At 36.6% G+C, this 22341-nt stretch overlaps 2 protein-coding genes across 5 annotated transcripts; one reads left to right on the top strand and one right to left on the bottom strand.

Annotated features, from left to right (window-relative positions):
- Positions 1–7319: 7319 nt before the first annotated feature.
- Positions 7320–12092, bottom strand: BDBG_00813. 2 transcript variants are annotated; one of them, XM_002629521.2, is made up of 6 exons: positions 11461–12092; positions 11204–11379; positions 9262–11128; positions 8893–9174; positions 8659–8792; positions 7320–8591 (listed from the first exon to the last, which is right to left on the bottom strand). In XM_002629521.2, exons 3-6 carry the CDS (start codon positions 9351–9353, stop codon positions 7831–7833), a joined length of 1269 nt encoding a protein of 422 aa, XP_002629567.1. In that variant the 5' UTR covers positions 9354–11128; positions 11204–11379; positions 11461–12092; the 3' UTR covers positions 7320–7830. The 2 variants fall into 2 exon arrangements, with proteins under 2 accessions (XP_002629567.1, XP_031576046.1); XM_031720057.1 differs by lacking the exons at positions 11204–11379; positions 11461–12092 and having other exon boundaries at positions 7397–8591; positions 8868–9174; positions 9262–11064.
- Positions 12093–12875: 783 nt separating this feature from the next.
- On the top strand, positions 12876–15943 carry BDBG_00811 (choline transporter). 3 transcript variants are annotated; one of them, XM_031720056.1, is made up of 6 exons: positions 12937–13338; positions 13476–13522; positions 13597–13676; positions 13751–14243; positions 14339–15338; positions 15397–15922. In XM_031720056.1, exons 1-5 carry the CDS (start codon positions 13114–13116, stop codon positions 15096–15098), a joined length of 1605 nt encoding a protein of 534 aa, XP_031576045.1. In that variant the 5' UTR covers positions 12937–13113; the 3' UTR covers positions 15099–15338; positions 15397–15922. The 3 variants fall into 3 exon arrangements, with proteins under 3 accessions (XP_002629565.1, XP_031576045.1, XP_031576044.1); XM_031720055.1 differs by having other exon boundaries at positions 15395–15922; XM_002629519.2 differs by having other exon boundaries at positions 12876–13338; positions 14339–15943.
- The last annotated feature ends 6398 nt before the right edge of the window (positions 15944–22341 follow it).

Genomic DNA, 22341 nt, shown 5'->3' with positions numbered 1-22341 from the left:
TATTTAATTGATTTAGATCATACTTCTCTTTCAATCTGACTCTGAGACTATTGTATAATGCACAGTGCATTACAATATACTCAGAATTCTCATTTGCATTGCAGAATGAGTATTCTATTGAATCAAATCTATCATCAAATCTTTGCATATAAGATTTGAAATAGCACCTTATTTATTATTTTAGAAATGCAAAGCTAATTTTTGCTTCAAGCTCTTTATCATAGTGTAGTTATTCACAGCATTGTCAGTTGTAATTATAAGAAGACTGAAACTAATATCTTAATAGTCATTTTTAATCACAGTCATTAATATCTCTATCATATAATTTTCAGTATGACTACTGATCAATGATTCAAATTCAATTAATGTCTTTTAATAAGTTCAGTTCTCATCAATGTAATAACATGTAACTCTCATAAATGCAAGATTGTTTATACTAGTTCATGCATTCACTGTGAGAGACACTTTTCAATGATTCTTCAACTCTGATTCTAGATATTGTATATTAACTTTGTAGTGTGTCTTAAGATTGAACTGAAGACAGAATTGATGTGAAATATAAAGATTTAAATTAAGCATTTGAAGAAGTGTTCAGAATTCAGAGTTTTCAATTGATTGAAGAGAAAGATTCAGAGATATACACATACAAAGTAATTATTCACAGAAGTTATTAAATGAGAGTTGTGAAATCAGAGTACTGATATGTAATTGTTTTCACATGATTTTCTTCAAATTAGAAAGTTAGTATTATCAAAAATTGTTATCTGATAGAGTAACTTATCAGCTCAGTAGTAATTTTCTGATTATTTTTCTTTTATTGTCTGTATTCTGATAACTTCAGATATCAGGAAATTTCTTCAGAGTCATGATCAGTTCATAATGAATGTTTCTCAATGAAGTTGTAGTAATTATAGTAGAGAGATAACTCTTCAGTAATCTATAATATAATCTGTTAATAATTATTTCATAGTTCATCTCAGTATTTGTGTTGAGTTTTTCATAAATTTCATAATCTAGAATCAGATGTGAAGAATAAAGTGATTATTTATTATAATTGAAAGAGAGCATTCTGTGTTGAATTGTAAATAATATAGACTTTATAATTCACAGTAATTTCTTGAAGAGTTTGTGAATCTTCAATAGAAGTAAAAGAAGTGAAAGAAGTGAATTCAGAAAATATGATAATAATTTAAGAAAGATAATAATTTATTTTTAATAACTGATCACTGATGTGTGTAAGAAAAATTAATATAAGAGAAAATAATCTTGTTTCTTAGCTTAGTTATAATTTTAGTACTAACTCAGATTGAATATTATTAATATATAAAAGTAAATAAACAATCTTGATTAATCTCTGTCATATTTCTTGAAATATATTAATATTGTGAAAGAGAGTGTTATCAAATTACATTATCAGATAATATCATTAAAAATATATTAATATTATGAATATCAATGTTGAAAAAATATTGATACTTATACATTATAGTGATTTGTGAATCATGATAGTTAAATATATATATATATATATATTATTCCTGACTTGATTACAACTTGTACAATAATTTTTAAAAACTCAAAATTAATTTCAATTATTAATAATTATGAACTTATAACTAACTAATATAAAAAGAAAAAAACTTTTTCTACTTATTATCTTTCTGCTCTTTCTCATTCTTCTTATCATTCTTTATAATTCACTTCTTATTCTTCTTCTTCTTCTTCTTCTTCTTATCTGAGATAATAATCATCTCAAAATCTCTCTTCACTGTCTTCTTAGAAGAGAGTTCTCACTGCTTTCTCTCAGCCAGGTCAATCTGTATCTTAAAATCCTGCATTTTCTGATCTGCTGTCTCAGGTTCCATCTCAGCAGTAAGCAGATTGACATACTCAGAGAGTAGAACTATCTTCTCAATATTCTGAATCATGAAGTGTATTCAAGATCTGAATAAAATCTTAATTCTCTTCTTCTCTATCAGCTTCTGCTAATCAATTAGAGAACAGAAGTATTATCAAAAATCATTATCTCTTAATAAATAAAAAACTTATCAGTTTTAACTTCTTTATCTTCTACTTTAATATTCTCTCAATCTTCTTCTACTGCTGCTTATTTACAGTAATACTCTTCTTCTCTCTCTCTCTCTTCATCTTAATCTTAAATTATTCTCAGAACTTCTTCTAGTCTTATTACTACTATATGAGACTCTTTACTATCTTCTTCTTCAATCTCTTACAGGTGATGTCATCTGCATTATTTCTATACTTAGTTCAGTTTAAATCTATCAGAAGTGTTACTTAAAATTGTTATTATTCTACTTTCTTACAGAGTCTCTTTAAGATATTATAATATATCTTATAATTTATCTTCTCTCACTTGAATATCTTCTTCTTCTCTCTCTTCAATCTGTAATAGTACTCACACACCTTGATGATCTGCAGAACTGCAGAATATTTGAAGAGAGATAATATAATTGATTTCAGTAAGTATTGAAGAGAGATGAAGATAGAAGAGACAGTCAGAAATAATATAATAATAATAATAATAATAATGATAATGATAATAATGATAGTAATATTAATGATGATAATGATAATGATAATAATAATAATGATGATGATGATGAAAGAGAGAGTACATTGAAATATATTACTGACTTATCAAATATAAAGAGACTCAAAGAAAATATTAACAGCTTTCAGTAATATACAGAAACAGCTACAGTGTTGTATAGTAACATTATCTTTATTTAATACATGCACTGTTAATATTCTTTGTATACAGTTATTATATAATCTGTATCAGAGATATATGCAGAAAACAGATCTTTATTACTAGAATAAATGATTACAGCAATTCTCTGTTTTCATATTATAAAGATAAGTTATTCTCATTTCTTTCTTCTCTCATTTCTCTTCTTCAATCAATCACTAATTTCAAGCTGATATGAAAACTATTAAAACACTCTCAGAAACTCTCAAATTGAAGAGTATAGACTAATCAAATTTTAAATACAGAAGAAATCAAATTATCTTCTAGATTCAATTACTTACTCTCTTTTAAATAAAACAGCAGTTGCATTCTCTCTCTCTCTCAATTAAATAAAACATGGCCTGTGAAAAGCAAGTATCATATCAGATTATAATGATCAATACAGTCTCAGCATGCAGAGCTGTATATATACAGTGTATACTGAACTGAGAGACTGCATGAGTTACAAACTGATAACAGCATCTCAGAGAGAGTCATACAGTGTGAGAAAGTCACAACTCTCAGTTACATGCACAGAGAATGAATTATCACAGTAAGTGTATATATATTGAAGTAATACTTTTTAATAATACTCAGTCTCTGATATGATGAAAATAGAGTCTCTCTGTAAGATCTGTTTTTATCAGAAGTCAGAGAATCTTATATTTCTCAAGATTATCTTTACATGTCTTATTCATGAAATTGATAAAGAGAATTATCAATTTCAGTGTTCTACTCTTAATATTATTCAAGTGACAGCAGAGTTCACTCTGATCACACTTTTTAAGTGTATATTTTCTAATTATTCACATTTATATAGATATATACTGATTATTTATTAGATAGTATTAAGACAATAACTCATTACAGCTGTGTTACTCTCACTGTGAGAGATATACAGTTAATAATGAATATTATAAAGACTCTGAAGAGTGAGTATTTTAAAAGTACTGCAGCTCTATGATCTTAATTTTTTTTTATTTTTGTTTTTTATTTTTTTCTTTTTCTTTTATTTTTTTTTTCTTTCTCTTTCTTTCTCTTTTTTTCTTTCTCTTCTTTTTTTCTTTCTCTTTTTTTTTTTTTTGTTGTGATTTTTTCTTATTGTTTTATTTTTTATTTTTTTATTATTTTTTATATTTTATATTTTTTTTTAATTAAAATGATATTAATTATGATCTGTATTTAGAAAAGTAATAATATTTAATAACACTCTCTATTGAATTTTCAATAAATAAGCACTATATTATAATATTATGTAAGTGAGAAATGATTTCATAGTCTTATTTAGTATTATTTTCAATAATAAGATCAGAATAAAAATATGACTAAAAATTCAAATATATTCTTTATCTGAGACTAGATTTTTATTTGAAAAGTGAATCTGAAATCTTTAATATTTGAAATAATGTGATTTGAAATCAATGTGATGAACATAAACTATGATCAGAAGTAATACTTTTAGATAATATGATAACTGTAAAGTTTGATTCTGATCTCAGACACAGTCACATGATCAGTCTACTTATAACTATAATAACTTTAACTTTATAATCTCATTATTATTTATCTTATCATTCTTCTCTTTACTCTTCAGAGTTATAAATATTATCTGTTTCTTTTTAACTGAATTGAATAGCTTAGCTATCTAACTCAGCTTTATACTGATAATCTGCTTCTTTCTCTTTCTCTTTCTCTTCTTATTCTTCTCTATAGTAATTGTATTGATAGAAGTAGCAGTCTACTGATTATCTGTTATTTACATATCAGTATATATATTTTATATATATATTTTACTAATGAATTTATATGCTGTAGAAATAATTTATTACTTATCAGATTATAAGTTACAGTGTTTACTTAGTAAATTATAGTAATAATTTACATAGACTCTCTTCAATATACTAAAGACTATAATATACTTAATAAACAGATTATAACTCTTCTCATATAAGCTGTATAATAAAGTGACTTTGATATTATAACTATAAGTAAGTGCTGATTCTATATTTATTATTCTTTTTAGTTAAGACTTAAAATTCTTCTTATATAGTACTATATCTCTCTTAGACTTCATCTATTATAGCTGTATAATAATCTCACTACTATTCTTGATAATCTGTTCTAGCAGTAGTTATAATCTATATTTAGATATTCACATGTTGACAGACTGCTGATATAACTGCTGAGAAATGAGTATAGATGAGTTAATAAGCTGCTGAGACTGCTGAGAGTGAGATAAGAATGAGTTAGTGAATGATGTGAACTGCTGAGTCTCTAGAGCTTACTAGACTTACTCTGTACTATTATTAGCTGTAATTTCATCATTTCTGAGCTGTTTTTTTTGGATTTTTTGATAGTTCTTTACTTATATTCAGTCATTTTATCTGCTTTGATATTTTAAGGATTGATAGATATAAATTGTGATATTTTAAATACTTACTATTTGATTATAATTGCTATATTCTCTACATAAGCTGTCTGATATTTAATTACATCTCATTTAGAGCTTCTATATTTACTCTACAACACTACTACAGTGTTATTCATCTTTTTCATCTATGTGATTGTTCTCTATTAACATATTAACAGCTGTGGATTATATGGAATTCACCTATACAAGTCACATACAGTTGTTCATATCTCATTACATTCGCCTGAGGGATTAAACAGTGTGTTTTTCAAGCTGAATAAGCGAGCGCAAGCGAGCGATTGAGGCTTGTATACATGAATCAACAACCCAAAACTCTCAAATTTCACTAACAAAGGAGCAGTCTCCCCGCCAACTTGTGCCCTGAAAATGCTCCATCGGAAATTAATGTGCGCCAGACTTCAACGGCTTGGACATGCGCTTCAGATATTGGCAAAGTCAAGAAATGATCACTTACAGAGGACTTGATATATATCCTGGCATTGGAGGGCTGGATTGCTGATCCCGTTCCCGTACGGAACCCCTCGCTGGAGATCTTCCATGCAGAGTGATCTTCCTTCTTGTCATCTGGCATCGGATCTTTTTAGATAACGTCCGTTAATCGAGATCGCTCTGCACGCCAATTTAGTACACGATCTCCGAAGCAAACAAGACAAACATATGGGAAGTTCGGAGTAGTCTTTCAGAGCCACCAAATGGGCGGGATATAAACCTGACAGGCAAAGAAATTCAGGCAGAAAATATGCTATTGTGAAGACTACTGGCAGATCTTCTATACAGAACCCGAAGAAGATGCGCAACAGGCTGACCCTGAGGGCACATCAATCCCAGTCCAAGGCCTTGTGAAATGAAAAGACTAAGATTCCATACTCCGTATGCATCGGCATGAAGTGGATATAGGGAACGTCTGAGTGGGCTCTCAGAATTCCGGCTTTCGCAGCTGTTGTCAGTATTATGCATTTATATTCCCTATTGATCTCTTAAATCTGTGCTGGACAACACAACACCCCGTTCTTTGCCTTGCAGCTAGTTTATCGGCCCAGCCCGCAAAACAGCACATCTGTGTGGTAAAGGCTGAAGGCCTTGACGAGGGGGAAGAATCCAAGGGGATGTTGTCATCATGCTCTGATAGAGGTTATTCTCAAGAGCATCTTGAAGCACATTCCTAAAAGGCCCCAAGCTGCTCTCTTCGAAGCCCTTCATAACGATATCCATGAACATACATAACCCTTGAGAATCTTGGTTCCATGCAAAACAATCATGGATCAGGTGTTCAGTGAGGGCTCACTAAGCGCGAGCCATTGGCACCTTGATGTTTCAACCACCTACCGGCTGATTGGAGTAAATATCGACAGGTTATTGCCATTTGAGATCCGCAAGCACCTTTACAGCTATTCAAGCCAGCCACAATCCTGCCTACCACCTCCAGACAGAAGTCATATGCATATTCCAAGACCTCGAAGTGGGTTCCCGATTCCGGAAAATAAGATCTCAGGCTGTTATCCGCTACCATTATCACACAGGCACCACTGTGAGGGTTTTTAGATATCTATGATGACTGGACGAAAGGGAATCAACGTCTGGGCGGCTAGATACCCAGCTCCTGTTCCAGTTATATTCCTTCAGTGCGATTTGCAGGGGATGTGAGAAGGATTGATGCTAAACATACAACGCCAAACACGAGGGCAAACCAATGCACTAGAAAAATTCAATCTTCAGAACGAAGTCCCTCATCTTAAAAAAATGAGATGCTCCTCTATTTCACAAAACAAGTTCTCTAGATATGTCCGCCTGGCCCTTCAAACATGGCATAAAGACACTGGCCATTTCTACGCTGCCAGATATATGACCTGGAAGATTATACTCTACGTGTTCATACCTATAACTCGGTATTTAGCTACTCAAATGGTCAATTCCAGGTAAATAGAGGCATTGGCATTGGCAAACTGTTCCAGATGGCTGCTGAAACATCGTATTATTTGGTTCTGCGGAATCATCAGAACGCCTTAATTGATTGCAATGCATTTTGGTGCAGACATATAGTTAGCCTCATCTTAGAATAACTCTAGAATCAAGTCTATATTTAGCTAGTGACACATATAAATAATATATGAATTCTAGATTTCAAATCAGTCGCACGAGTATCTTTTACAAACGTTGAACAGTTAACTACTCCGGATCATTTCACTTTTAGAAGAAAAGAATGCTGATTTTATCATATCTAAAACTATTCTATGACTACATATATATCTTTTGATAAACAAAAAGCCCTGTTTTAGGGATGTGCTGTTAACAATGGATCCCTCACTGAGCGGGTGGTTTAGACAAACAGACTGAGATATAAAGCAATCTATATTTACATTTCTATACTGTATACACTGAACTAGAGCTGATCAAATGCCACCAGCTATAAGAACTACAGACAATATGCAGACACCTAATTCTAAGCAAGCAACAAACATCAAATGTCTATATGCCTTTCTACACCTCCCTGTGAAAAAGTAGACAAATGGACAAATGGCCAAATGCCACATGCAAATCCTCACGGTGCCCAAGATGGAATTAGTACAGGTACAGTTAGGATCAAAACGCCAAAAACTCCCAGGCTCGTTACAAAATTTGCCCATTCCCTCATATAAAATATTCTGCAGGCTTAGCTCTTCATATTTGGATGGCCAACTTCATCGCTGGATATTTTATGCGATGTGTCCCATTGACCATAGGGGAAAGCTTGTGCCGGCCGTGTAGGTCGGGTAATCGGTTGGAATGGCGGGCTGTCATTAAGATTTTGATGGTGTTCCCCTCCTATATCGCTTCCATCCCGCGCGTCTTCCGACTGCACTGTGATGGTAACATCCTGTCTGATATGCAACGAACGCACCGAATTGTCGTCATCACTGCTAATTGCGGTAGGGCTGTGATGGCCTTTTCCATTCATGGCGGACTTTCCTGTGTCGACTGTTGATGTCAATCGGGTGAAGGATTGTAGGTTGTAATCCATAGACTGAAGTGCTCCTCGTGACGAGCGCCCTGGTGCAGATAGTGATGCTCCAAGGCGACCTGTTGGACCCGATCCTCCACTGGACCAATTCTTGAGTGCGGGGAAAATGTCGCGCAGCAAAGACCAAGTGAGAGGTAGATTTGTCACGAGCACTGCAACAGTGGCCTCTCGGAAGTACCAGTTCAAATAAACGTAGGAGATCAACGAGGGAACGAGGCAGTATATTTTGGTGAGGAGGGCGGCTATGATGACGAATATGCCGAGCCCGAAGATGAGAAGCAGGATGGCTTTCTGTTTCAGCGGTAGGCGGACAGACATGAGGAGCGGGATGCCTACGAGAAGCATAAATATGTCGCCGGTGATGCCTATGCAACCGTTGACAATTTCGTAATACTGGTAGGACGAGCACTGGTCTGTATTTAAGTTAGCGTTCACTCCCCGCCAAAAAAGGGAAAGGAGCAGCTTCTATCAAGCACGAACAGTTTGGTGTGGGCACCGCCCAGTGATCCGTGATCGGTCGACATATGAGAAAAAGCGCAAGTTCACTTCCGACGAATGACCCTGCAGTGTATATGGCACAGTAGTTAACCAATTTTCGGTGGCGCAATCCGTTCCTATTCAAATTACACATTAGCAAAGCCAGCGGCACTTAACGGGTTTTGCTTGGGATTTTGCGCAGAAACCCATACCCAGTTAAGGAAGTGGTTCCCTTACGTGATACGCCCATATATTATTAACATGCAAAACTTCATGGTCCAGATGGTGAGGACCATCATGTGTTCAGAGACATATACCCATTTACTCCCACTGATACGCGCTGCCGTCGTCTCAGGAGTGAGTGCCAATATTTCTTCTTCGGATAACAGGTTGGAGCCTCCGCCACTAATGACTTGGTTTATCGAAACGCATAGAAGAGTAAACCAAAAGACAACTGTGAGCATGAGGTAGTCGTCTAATTGCAAGCCGCCAAATCCAAGTCGCTTTACGCGGGCAACGCTGTCATAATATTAGCATCGGAAACGTTATATTTACTCGATATGGAGGCAGACGTGGTGCACTGCAGTATGGAATAGCACTACTTACCCCCGACAGGCAATAGCAAGCATGCCCACGCCATATAGTGTCCATGTCTCAGTCTTGAAGTTTTGAACAAATTCGGGGTCCGATAAAGACATCTTCGCCCACTTTCTCTGGCTTTTTGGATTTCAAACTCCTTATAAGCTTGATATGCTTTCCGAGAGGGACCAGTTTCTCACTCAAAAAGGGTATAATCAACCACGTTTCTGCCTTCATCGAAAGTACCAAGGGGTAGAAAGGCAAGAGGAGAGAATCACGGCGAGGATCCAGGGTTTAAGAGAAATCCGATTAAATGCACCCAGTGCCATGGGCTGGATGGACCTCTTTCCCTTCAGTTTGGTTCCTTGTAATCCGAAAATACTCCCTGTTATTTTAGTCTAGAAAAAAATCGACTTATGTATGCAGGCTGCTAAAGAAGGAAGGAGAACGCAATGAAGAAGGTGGGCAACAGTTATTATTTGAGTGCTTCCCAAACGCCTTGCCACATGCGGTGACTAACACGGCTGATCGTCTACACTGTTCATGTTGATCCTGGCATATCAAGAAAGAGGGGCCCAGCGATGGCGCCAGACGGGGGGGGCCTTGGAACATATAATTGGCCTATCCGGTAGTAAAAATGAGAGGGGAGGGAAGATATGCTCCACACCTGGAAAGGTGGACAAGTCAAACCTACTTATGGCTGCCCATCAGACCCAGTTTTCTCTCGAAAGATACAAGAGAAGGGCATCGTGGGAGAAAAAAAAATATCAGTAGCAGTCAAATTCATAATAACCAAATTACTGAAACCCAAGATCCCTGGAGATTGTCACTTTCCAGCCGGGGATGGAGGATTTTGGGGACAGGGGCAGCAGGGCGGGCTGGCCTCCAAAGGGCTGTGACTGCGATGCTTCGACTGAGTCCGGTTGCAGGTTTAAGAATTGGAACCCAGGGAACCCCTTTTCCGCGCGACGCAACGCCAAACTCCGAGCTGAGACTCTTCTCTCTGATTTGGCCTTCTTCTTCATCCCCTCTCCACAAGGGCCTGGATGGGAACCTGGAAGTGCATTAACCAATGGAAATCAAGCTAGGGGCCAGAGGAGAACAGCCATAGTTAGTACCAAGAGTTATTAATAATGAAGCTTGAAACCTCGCTTAAAGCCAGCAGCCGAGTCGGGTAACTGGAGCTCGGCAGCTGGCTGGCTGTGGGTGATTTTGTTTGAGAAAAAGTCCGGATGCAGGATGTCTTTCATGGTCGGCTTTGAGATTTATCCTCCATTCCACATGGTTTGTGGGGAACATGAAAAAGAAAAATGAAATGAAATCCCAAGAACGCTGCCAACAGATCGCCAGCGAGATGGGACATCTGGGGGGAGGGAGGCCGATCGATTTGTGTCGATGGTCGGGCTAGGGAAGAGCAGATCGCGCGTGAGAGAGAGCATTGATGAGAGGTTTGTGGCCGGTTGGACTCTTTGCGCAGATCGATCCATGTCAATCTCCCCTTGGCATGCGTGTTATTCCAAGCAAAAGATCTGATCCGGAGCATCATGTTTTTTTTCCTCTGTGACCGTCAGCCAGTGCCGAGGGGCGATGGCTGGAATAACTAAGCGGGGGAAGCCACACTTAATCCCCCCTCGGTCGCTCACACGGCTCCGATCCCTCATGGGCCAACAACATCCGCCCGCACTTCCATGACAGTAGTAGTCCCTGGCAGTTCCTGGATGCTGAGTCTGGTGAAGTCACAGCAACATAACATGGTTCTGATGGATTCATTAGAAAACTTCCTGGCGAGAAGGCACAATTCTTCGCATGTGAACTAAAAATGGCGTCGATGTACTGTAGTTTGCGCGTATGGGGCCCGGGTTGGTGGCTCCTTGGCTTCACTTTTATTAACTTCCTATGTTTCGCCAATAACTAATGGTGAAGTTAACTATACTTAATCGGTAGCAAGTGGCACAGTGGGTAAACTTACTGACTGCTTGAGGAACTTTTCGTGGGTTTCATTCACCTTATCATATTTCTTCTTGACGAAAACAAATGGCAGTCAAGGTCATGGTCAAGGGACAATGTCAGGATGGGAAATTGTTGGAGGGGATGAAAATGTGCGCGTTAATATTGTATAACCTTAACTACTCCATCCAGCCTTGACTGCAACATTTTCCTGCATCAGTTATTTGCTACCGCGGATAGAAAACACCACAGAACCTTTGGGATGTCTACAGTACGTACAGTACCTTGCCCCTTCGACATGGACATGAAGAAATAAGCTGAAACCGCGCTCCATCCAATGATGCGACGCATCTTCAGGAAAACAAAATAAATATCTTCATCTTAGCCCGTCGTGCTGCTTGCAGGGCGCCAGCTCATTCTCGGATCTTGGGCCATTCATTTTTGGCTATCAATTGTTGTTACCAATCCAATCCTCCGTCTTTGTTACAGTGGTAAATGAGATCAAATTGCTTTTCTATTTCAAAATTTTAGATTTTTGGAAACCGGCCAATCGATGGGCATGATCCTTGCTGAAAAGACTTATTTAAGTTATTTGTTGTTAACTCTGTGCTATCTCCAAAAACAGCAGAAGAAGAATAATAAGAAGAAGAAGAAGAAGAAGAAATTGGAGCTGGGTTTCAAGCCATGATCCTCACCATGGCCATCGTGGTGTCCTGTGTCTCAAAAAAGTTACATATTTAGCGGAAGAACTGTGGAATTCGAACAGACCTCGCTCGCCTCTTCTCCCCTTGCCGCCGCTAACGTTAAGTTAATACTTAAGTTGATAATAACTTATCAGTGTCCTAAGGCCGATTATGAGAAGAGGAAGTGAGAAGAGAGAAGAGTAGTTAACTAACGTATTTCCGGCTTGCTCTCGAATCCGAAGAATGCGGGAGCCGTATCGTATCGAGCTCCCTCCGGCCAGCCATATATACATATTATTATTTATTCTTCTACCGAACGTTCCGTATTCTTCGACTAGTACGGAGTTAGTCCGTAGTTACCGATGTCGTTATCCGCAGCAGAGAACAGGGCTAAGTTAGTTAACTTTACTCACTACTGGCGAGATCTTCGATTTCTTCGACGGCTCAACCAACTAGTAGGGATGTAGGGATGTAGGGATGTCCCCAGCTCGCCATGCAACTTTAACCCATCCTCCTTGTCTTGTCCTCCTCTCCTCATCTTATGGACATGAATGCACGCGGTGGAAGTCTGTTACATGCTCAGCTCGGCTCAGCTCAGCTCCACCAACCAGCCCAGCCATGTCCCCCGAAGCGGAACACTCCCCATCGTCGCTACATGAAAGGGGACTAACTAACTATATTCCCATCCTAGAGTAGTTGATGTAGCCAAGGATATCAAGCCGTTTCTTCGGCCAGATTCAGTTTTTTACTTTTTTTATTTTATTTTATTTTTTTCATTTTCTGTTCCTTGCCTGAAGCTGCCAATAATGCCCCGCCCTTGTTTGCTTCTTCTTCCCCCTCCCCTCGTAGTTCTACAAGTCTGGGCTTTTCTGTGCGGTGTTCTTGGAGGATTCGGGATAACAATCGAATCTCGGACGAAGAGAAACAAAACCAGCCAGCCCCGACCGTTAGGAGTCCGTCTTCACTATTATTATTAAACAGTCTTCTTACGCGCTTGTCTAACTAGCTCTTTTTTTTTTTTTTTTTTTTTTTTTTTTTTTTTTTTTTTTTTTACTTTTTTTGCCTTTGCTCTCTCTCCCTTGGTCATTTTTTTAGTGCTCTGCTACACATCTACTCGCGGGTCAACTTTTGCCCTTTTTGTGTGTTACAATGACTGCTGGAAGTTTACCTTATTAATATTTCTTTCCCCCAGGTCCGAAATTTTATACTCACCCAACATCGGACCAGCACCTAACGGCCGTCAAGAATCATGGCCAAGGAGAATTTGGTTGAGATGGATGTTCATCCATTAGACGGCCAAAGTCAAGACGGAGTACTCTCCACTGATTCCAGTGAGGCAAAACCGTCCTCAAGCCCCGAAGTGGTTAACGCCTCAGGGCACAAACAGGAGCTGCACCGCAACTTCAGCCTGTTAAGCATTTGTGCCATTGCGATCACCACAGGAAACTCATGGACCGCAATGGGCGGCAGTCTCGTATGTTGTTATAACCCTCGTACACTGGAGAAGAAGAAGAAGAAGAAGAAGAAGAAGAAGAAGAAGAAGAAAGAGAAGCATAGGAATGATTCTTAGAGGAACGCGTATAAGTTCTGACCTTCTCGTTGCCGTAATAGACTGTCGCTATTTACAACGGTGGACCGCCTGGTGTTATTTACGAATTGTGAGTTTTCAGTCACCCCGTATGCAAGAACTCTCCATATACTTGACATTTTCTAATACGGGGATCTACTGTAGCATTGCCGTCGCAATATGTTACTGGTTTGTTGCAGCGTCCATTGCTGAATTGGCTTCCGCGATGCCATCAGCGGCGGGAGGTAAGCCGTGCTCCGATGCAGACCATCAATGGGGAATCATGCGAGTTCGCAGCTAACTAGACATTGGATCATAGTCTATCACTGGGCGAGTGTAACAGCAGGGCGATATGGTCGCCCCGTAGGCTGGCTCGCTGGCTATTGGAACTTTTTCGCCTGGGTATTTGGTGCTGCCTCCATAGCTTCAATTCTTGCCAATCAGACCGTGTCAATGTACATGCTCTTCCATCCGGAGTTGGAACCACAGGCATGGCATGTGTTTGTCAGCTATCTCATCTGCTCGTGGTTGTGCTGCTGCATTGTGATGTTCGCCAACAAAGCATTGCCGGCCACCAGTAATGTGGGCATGTTCCTTATCATCGGCGGTGTCATTGTTACGATTCTGGTCTGCGCCATTATGCCCCACGTGAATGGGACCGGATATGCCTCGAACGCCTTTGTCTGGAAGGACTGGGAGAACCAAACCGGTTATTCTAGCAATGGTTTCGTCTTTGTCGCCGGCATGCTTAATGGTGCGTACTCCGTCGGCAACCCAGACATCACGAGCCATGTTGCAGAGGAGATCCCCAGGTACGAATCTCTCTGTTATTAGAGACAACTGGATGTGTCTTAGCTATAGCTATCATTTGCTACTTGCGTACTAATCAAACCCTCCAACTCACTAGACCAAGTCGCAACATCCCCAAAGCCGTCTTGGCTCAAATGATTACGGGTTTTATCACTGCCGTAACCTACATGGTAGCCCTCCTCTACTCCATCAATGACCTCCCTGCCATCCTCGAGAACAAATCCACCTTCCCCCTAGCTGAAATCTACCGACAAGCCACCGGCTCCAGCGGCGGTGCCCTCGGCCTCCTCATCGTCGTCTTCCTGCCCACCTTCATCACCTGCATCGGCTGCTACATCACCGCCGGGCGCACGCTCTGGACCCTGGCCCGCGACAACGCAACCCCATTCAGCGGCTGGACGTCACGCGTCAGTGGCACCTTCCACAACCCTTTAAACGCTACCTTCGTCTGCGGCTGCATCGTGACGGTCATGGGCTGCATCTATGTAGGCTCGTCAACGGCATTTAGTGCGCTCGTCGGCTCGTTCGTGCAGCTTTCGTCGCTGTCATACACCGCTGCGATCCTGCCACACCTACTGGGCGGGCGCTCTACGGTCCGGCCCGGCTATTTCTTCATGCACGGCTGGATTGGGTACATTGTCAACACAGTTGCATGTCTGTACATGATGGCGTTCATTGTGATATTCTCGTTTCCGTTCGCGCTGCCGGTCACGGCGCAGGATATGAATTATACTTCGCTGATTACGTGGGGATTGACGATTTTCGTTGCGATATGGTGGCTGTTCAGAAAGGGGAATTACGTTGGGCCCAAAGCGGTACCGCTGGGAGAAGTGGTGTTGGCGAAAGATGCGCTGTGATCTCGTGCTTTCTTCTTTTTTTTTTCATCCCCTTTCCTCGAACCGAGGGTCTTCCCCTCTCTATCAAAGGGGCTGTATTTTTGGATATATACTGCCTCGACTCCGGGGGGGGGGGGGCAGAAGTGTAACCTGGACGGGTTAATATGCTGGGAGAGCCGGGGAAACCTCTTCCTCTCTACCCCATTCTCATAGACATCTAGATCGTATATGTTGTATTCATTTGATGTCGTGTACATATATGTATGTATATATATCTCCTCGACACTCGCCTCTAAAAAGATTTACTAATAAGTTAGAGTGTAATATATTTAATTTCACAGACCTGCTCGATTAATTATCCCTCGTCATCATTAAAAATTATGTCTTCCCAACGCTTTAACCTGCATTTCTTACGGATTGAGTGCGGGTAGACGGGCAAGCGCTTGCTTTCGGGGCTTGACGATTGGAGATTTGTGAATTAATATATTTATATTCCACCATCAACAGCAATGCGGTGATTCCCTTCGAATTTAAGATCGAAAAATCTCTTGAAGAAGCGTTTGTGCTCTGCCGCAAGTTGATAGAGGAGCAATTACTCGGTAAAGTGCTGCGGAAAGAATCTTTTGCTGCAATGAGTTACGCCCACAAAATTCAACAGGATGCACATATTATGTAGCTGAATCTGACTCTGTAATTACTACGGTAATGCCCCGGTATTTTCGGTAGTTCCACCATAATATTTTAGTGGCATTTTAACCATCATTCTGGGGGGGTATACGTGACATTCTCGCGTTGAGCGCGTTCTCATTATTATAGAATAATCCATAGAGGAATCAATAATCATATTAATATCTAGTATAGCCACCACCTGCCTGTATAACTGCCTGACAGTGAGCTGGCATCTCTGCTATAAGCTCCCGTAGCTGCTCCTCTCTTATAGCATCCCAGGCAGCTCTAACCACTCCTTGAAGTGCATCCATCATAAGACAGATTCTCCTCATCCCCCATGGTTCTCCTGTATCCACACCTTCATATGATTCCATACAGTCTCAATTGGGTTCAAATCCAGAGAATAGGGCGGCCAGTATGCTTCTGAGGAGTAGCTGTACCCAGATTGCATCTGTATTGAACCCCTCAATAGGTAATCTCAAGGTGATTGGAGATCCTTTTCATAAGTCCAACCAAGACTGTGAAGAAGAAGAATATCTCAACATTGATCACAGGTTAATTGCTTTGGAGGTGTAGCAGGAGGTTCCGGATCTTCTGGAGGTGCAATTAGAGGTTCAAGAGCAGCAAGGAGGTCCATCTTGATAGAGAATAATAAAGAATAATAGAGCGCGTACGAGAATGAAGAGAAGAAGAATCTTCTATTTGTATGGGGATGATTGAGAACCCGCCCACCCCGGACCGGATTGATGGTTAGAATGCCACTAAAATATTAGGGTGGAACTACCGAAAATTGAGGGTCATACCAGCGCAAGTTCCCTCCGGAGGTGAGCTCGCAATTGGCCGGTTTGAAGCCGCAACCGTCGTGGCGCAAGCGCTAGAAATAGAATCATGAGTATCCTATGCTGGTCTTTCGTTCCTTGTCTATTCTTCCCCCATACGAGAAAGGGTGCTCGAAGTCAACCTATCTATCCATCCATCCGTGTCTGTTCTGTTAAGCCAACTCATCAGACAACGATTTGGACCTCCACCATTTGCCGGATGTGGTTTGGTCGGTGATACGCGTCCCCTTCCAGAAGTTCCACTCCAAGAAGCGAGAGGATACGGAGCTAACGCCCAGAACAACGTCAACCATTCCATCTCTTGCGACAACATCGTGCTGCGATGGCGGGGGGAACGCTCATTTTCTGTCTGTGATCATGTAATCTTTCTAGCCTTCGAAGAGCTGCCGGAGCGCTAAGCGCATGAGCATACGTAACGTAATCAACCACCTAACGCTCGTTTACACCTAACGCTCGCACAAATCTTACCTCAATCTCCATGTTCAAACACCCACAACATGGACCACGAATCAGCTATACAAGCAGTGATTGATGATTTGAATGTGCAATTGACTCCTAATTACACTACAACTGCAAAAAAATATGGAATCAGTTATCATACATTGTCACAGTGCTATAATAACCTCTAAATATCAAGAAAGAAAGCAATCTCTATTCACTGTCAAAATCTTTCAAATTTGCAAGAAGAACAGCTCCTTTTTCATATCAATTGATTAACAGATTGTGATTTCTCTTGTATGTCTCAAATTCTTCATAATCTCATTGTTAAGATTCTAAAATTGTCTGTGAGAGTTAACTGAGTGTCATGATTCTTGTAAGAGGCCTACGCTGAATAGATTGATATGATATTTATAGATCTTATATAACAAAGTGAAAAATGTTAGAGAAGAAAAGAAGAGAAAGTGCAGAAATCAGTAATTGAAGTGAATATTTATATATGTATATAATAAAGCTTCAAAGTGAAAGAATAGAGATTTTATATACATAATAAAGCTTCAGAATGAAAGAATAGAAATTTCATAAGCTTTTCAGTCAAGAATTGACAACTGAGAATTGAAGCTTTCAGCAGAATCTATGAAGTGTAATAAAATAGTCTATATAATTGATTAAGTACAGCTTGTCACATTAGCTCTCTCTTTTCAGAGATAAGATTGTATATAGTTCTTATTAGTTAAGAGTTACTATTTCAGATAATACAGAGCTCAGAGTTTAGATTAGATAATTATAACTAACTTATTTTATAAGATATTATCAGCTATAACTGTGAAGTCTCTTATTAAGAATATTTTCAATCTCTTACTTAAGTTCATTGTTTTCTTCTATAATTTCTAATAACTATCAGTTAAAAGTCAGTTAAGAAGAGAATGAATCAGTGATAATACAGTAGAGTAAGCTTATGTAAAAGATATTATAAATTTTTAATAATATATTAAGATAGTAGTTATAACTATCTAAAACTTCTATCACTTTATACTTAATATAATAGTAATTTAATATATAAGATGAGTGTATAATCTGTATATTCTTAAGATTTAATTATATCAGATCTTTTATTATATATTACTTAGTAAGATCTCAGTGAATATTAATTTAATTCTCTTAATTTTATTTAATACTTATTATGAAGACTTCTATTCAGTTATAAATATCTTGAAGTTTTATTACTATATTATCAGTGATCTGAATTAAACTACAGAGATTCAGTATGAAATTTATAATTTTTAAAAGATTTAATATCTTTATATAATAACTGTATATAAGAAAGAACAGACTTATATCTATTAAAATAACATCTTAATTATTAATAGTAATCTCTATATATAGAAGAAGATTATATCAATTATTCTATAAATAATTATAGAACTTATAAAAATAGTTCTTTACAGTCTGAATTATTTATTCTAATATATCATCAGTCTCAGAGTGATAGACAGTTGATAAACAGTATATAATCTTGAGAACTGAACAGATTCTTGTTCAGAGAGTGCTCATGAATTAACAGTCTTAATCAGATACTATAGATCTCAGCAAGTCATGCATTCAATTGAATGAACTTTATAGAAAGGCTTCAGTGACTTATTCAGTATCTATCTTATCACAAGATTTCAATATTACATCTTTACTTAATCAGTCAATAATAACTAGAACATTTTTACAATTCTTACTCTTAGAGAGATTAATAGTGAAGTTAATTACTACATCTCATCAGATTCTATCAGAGATATTAAGTGATTTCAGTAGATCTTTTCTACAGTTCTTTCACAAGATAATGAAAGAATAATGATTACAGTTTCAGATAAAATATCTAATACTATTTAATATCTCAGATCAGTAAAACTCTTAAGAAATTATTCAATACAGTTACTCACAATCTGAATGACTGATTATATATAAATCATGCATCTCTTGTATTATTCAGATGTGTAAGAGTTCAGAGTGAGAGACTCAGCATCATTTACAGAATTGCAGAGTATTATTATCATTAATTAAGCATTCTGAGATGTCATTTCTTATATATAGTTCTGAGAAGAATTAAGATACTTCTTAATATACTGCTTTAGTAAGTACTTAAAGAAGTTTATCAGTTTAAGCTGTTATATACTATAATTCATTCAGTGTAGATTCAGAAGAAGTTAAGATATCAGTGACAGTTCAGAGAGAGAATATTCTAATCAGAGAAGTATATATAGTATTATAAGTTATTTTATTTTAATTAACTAATATCTTCAGATTTAAGAGCTGATATTCTCAGTTTATTCAGTAAGTATCTGTTATATCAGATAATATATCTTACTCTTATTATAAGAGAGTATCTATTATTAAGTTCTGACTGTCAGAGCAGTAGTGTATTATAAAATGAAAATAACTTAATAGATCAGATTATTGAATCTACTGTTCAGTAAGCTTATAAGTGATAGTGAAGTATTTAAGATTCTTATAATCTGTAATTATCTTGAATTTGAAGACACTTTAAAGCTCAGAGTCTTATTCTTCTAAATAGTATACTATTGTAAGAAGTTTCTTATCATAGATCTCATAGTTATATTCAGTGAGACTTAACTTCTTAGATATGAAAATGTATAATTATAAGATATTTTTATTATTATATTGTAATATACCTTTCTCTGTAATATAGTTAGAGAAGTCAGCTTTAACAACTGTTTTACAGTCAGAATTAAATATGATTAGTAGAGAAGTATTAATGAATATCTTCTTTATCTGTGAAAATGCAGCTTCAGTATTATCATGCCTCTGGCCGTGCTAAGGCTCTGTTACAGTTTCACACAGCTCATTGCTTTTATGTGAATAATTTCATTCATTCTACAGACTGTTTAAACCGGTTCTCAATCACTCTATGACATTATTCAGATATAATATAGAAAGATCTAATTGATGAATATGAGAACTCTGCTTCTATATAAGGTCAGCAGATTACTCTTTCATAGTAGTAAGATACTGCTGAGGTATCACTTCAGCTATTCTCACTCATGAAATGAAAGAAGAGTATTCACTTATTATCTATATAGAATAGCTAGATGCTGACTCTCAATTAAAAAGATTAGTAATTCATTTTCTTCTACTGAAATATATATAAGAGTTACTGCATTTCTTACATAATCTTCTTAGTATACTAAGTATCATATCTGTGATATTCTCATAATAACTCTGTAGCTCATAAGCTTGCTATTTAAGCAAGATAGTCAAGCTCACTTATACAGCTTCTTAAACAACTATCTCTATATAACACTGCTAACTAGTCACTGCTTCAGTTTTACTATGTTACAAGTATCTACTGATTATTGAAATACTAAGTTCTTCTTAGTAAGTTCTGTAAGTAATCTTATAATATCAGAGAAGTTTTATATAAATCACTGATAAATGTTAGTAAATTCAATGAAGCTTTATATTTCTTTCACAGTGTATAGAATCTCTTATTTAAGAATAATAGAGATCTTCTCAGAATTTATTCAGATTCTCTTATCAGCTTCTATAATAAAGTCTAGATATTTTATACTCTTAACTTTAAAATTATACTTATCTATATCTATCAGTAGTTCTGCTTCTTATAGTTATTATAATACTCTTTATATATATTCTTAATATTCTTTTCTAAATTCATCAGTGAAGATGAGAATGTTATCAAGATAGATAGATATAAACTTATTAAGAAAATCTCAGAGTGCTCAGTTAATATACTTCTGAAATATACTGAGAGCATTAGTCAGATCAAAGAGTGTGATTATTTATTTAAAGAGATTATATCATGTTCAGAATACTATAAGTTATTCATCTTCTTCTGTGATATAAATCTTATAAAATATAGTAATAATATTTAATTTTATAAATCATTGAGCTTATCTGATATGTGCTAGAGTTTTATTAATAAGAGATAAGAAATAACAGTCTTTCTTTGTCAATATGTTCAGATCTTAATAGTTTATACAGAATCAGAGTTCTTTATCTGACTTCTTTGTAAAGAGAATAGAGGCTGCAGTAGAAGAGTTACTAATATATATGAATTTCTTATTTAACAGATTATTAAGTATCTTCTAAAGAAAAAGAAGTTCATTTCAGAACATATTATAGAGAAAGTCTCACAGTAATTCAGAATTCTTATCATTCTTCTTTTTCAAATTAATACTGTGATTCACTTCTGAGTTTTATAAGAGAGATATATTTGTAATAGTATCTTATCAGAAGATATTTAGATATTCATAATACTGTTAAGAGAGTTTTGTATGAGAATCTGTTATTATAGTATAGAATAACTTTTCTAAAGTCTTCTTAATATCAGTCAGACTAGGGAAATAGATTATTATATAATTTTACTATCAGTGACTTCTTTTTCAGAGCATTTTATAAGTATTAATAGAGATCTGTGTCAGATTCATAGTCTTGTAAATATTATCTTCATAAATTCTATTATTATTAGAGAATATTAAGCTTCTATTTTAAGTGTTTAATAAGATGTCTTGTTATTATTATTATTATTATTATTATTATTATTATTCTTTCATTATACTTAGACTGATCATGTGACCGTGTCTGAGACCAGGATCAGATTTTTTGATAGTCTCATTATCAATTCAACTGATCTCATTACATGGTTTTAACATTAGATAGTAGTTTCATACTGTCTCAGTGAAACTTACTGTCTACTCTTATTACATTTTTCAAATAAGATTATAATTTTCACTTCTCAATTTAAATTATTTTTATTGCTTTAAATGACTTTAAATCTCATTTGAGTGTTATTAAAAAGCATTATTTTTAAAAAATTAAAAATAGTCTAAAAAAAACCTTAAAATGTCTAAAAATAGTAACTTTATGCTAAGAATAAGACTAAATGAGATTAAATGAGATCACTTTCTTATTTTTTTCAAGTCATGATTTCATTTTAAGATCTGATATATAGTCTCTTTACATGTTTTTTTAATAACTAGTCTCAGCAGAATTCACATCAAGAAATGTATAAGATCAGATTAAAGAAGATTAAATGTGAAATTCATAGTCTCAGCAGCCAGTCTAATTATACTTATATACAAGCGGAGCTTATGATGAGTTCTTGCGTGATGTTAAATACAGGTCAATTGTTAATTATACAGAAGGAAATACAGATGTTGAGATCACATCAAGATAATAAGAACATAGAAAATACAAAGAAGTGATAATTAGATACATGTGATAATAACTTCTCAGCTCAGAAATATAGAGCAATTTATTGAAGTGATTTATACACCTCTGTATTTATTAGA

The sequence above is a fragment of the Blastomyces gilchristii genome (assembly GCF_000003855.2).
Source record: "Blastomyces gilchristii SLH14081 genomic scaffold supercont1.1, whole genome shotgun sequence".
Taxonomy (NCBI): Eukaryota; Fungi; Ascomycota; class Eurotiomycetes; order Onygenales; family Ajellomycetaceae; genus Blastomyces; species Blastomyces gilchristii.
This window is presented reverse-complemented; position numbering and strand designations above follow the sequence as displayed.

Bases quoted from the DNA above. Each gene is read 5' to 3' on its own strand.
- BDBG_00811 (XM_002629519.2), top strand. From the start codon at position 13,114: ATGGCCAAGGAGAATTTGGTTGAGATGGATGTTCATCCATTAGACGGC. The intron at 13,339-13,475 runs GTATGTTGTTAT...TTGCCGTAATAG, and splicing joins CCGCAATGGGCGGCAGTCTC to ACTGTCGCTATTTACAACGG. The intron at 13,523-13,596 runs GTGAGTTTTCAG...GATCTACTGTAG, and splicing joins CCTGGTGTTATTTACGAATT to CATTGCCGTCGCAATATGTT.
- BDBG_00813 (XM_002629521.2), bottom strand. From the start codon at position 9,353: ATGTCTTTATCGGACCCCGAATTTGTTCAAAACTTCAAGACTGAGACA. The intron at 9,175-9,261 runs GTAAGTAGTGCT...ATATTATGACAG, and splicing joins CTTGCTATTGCCTGTCGGGG to CGTTGCCCGCGTAAAGCGAC. The intron at 8,793-8,892 runs GTAAGGGAACCA...TAATTTGAATAG, and splicing joins ATAATATATGGGCGTATCAC to GAACGGATTGCGCCACCGAA.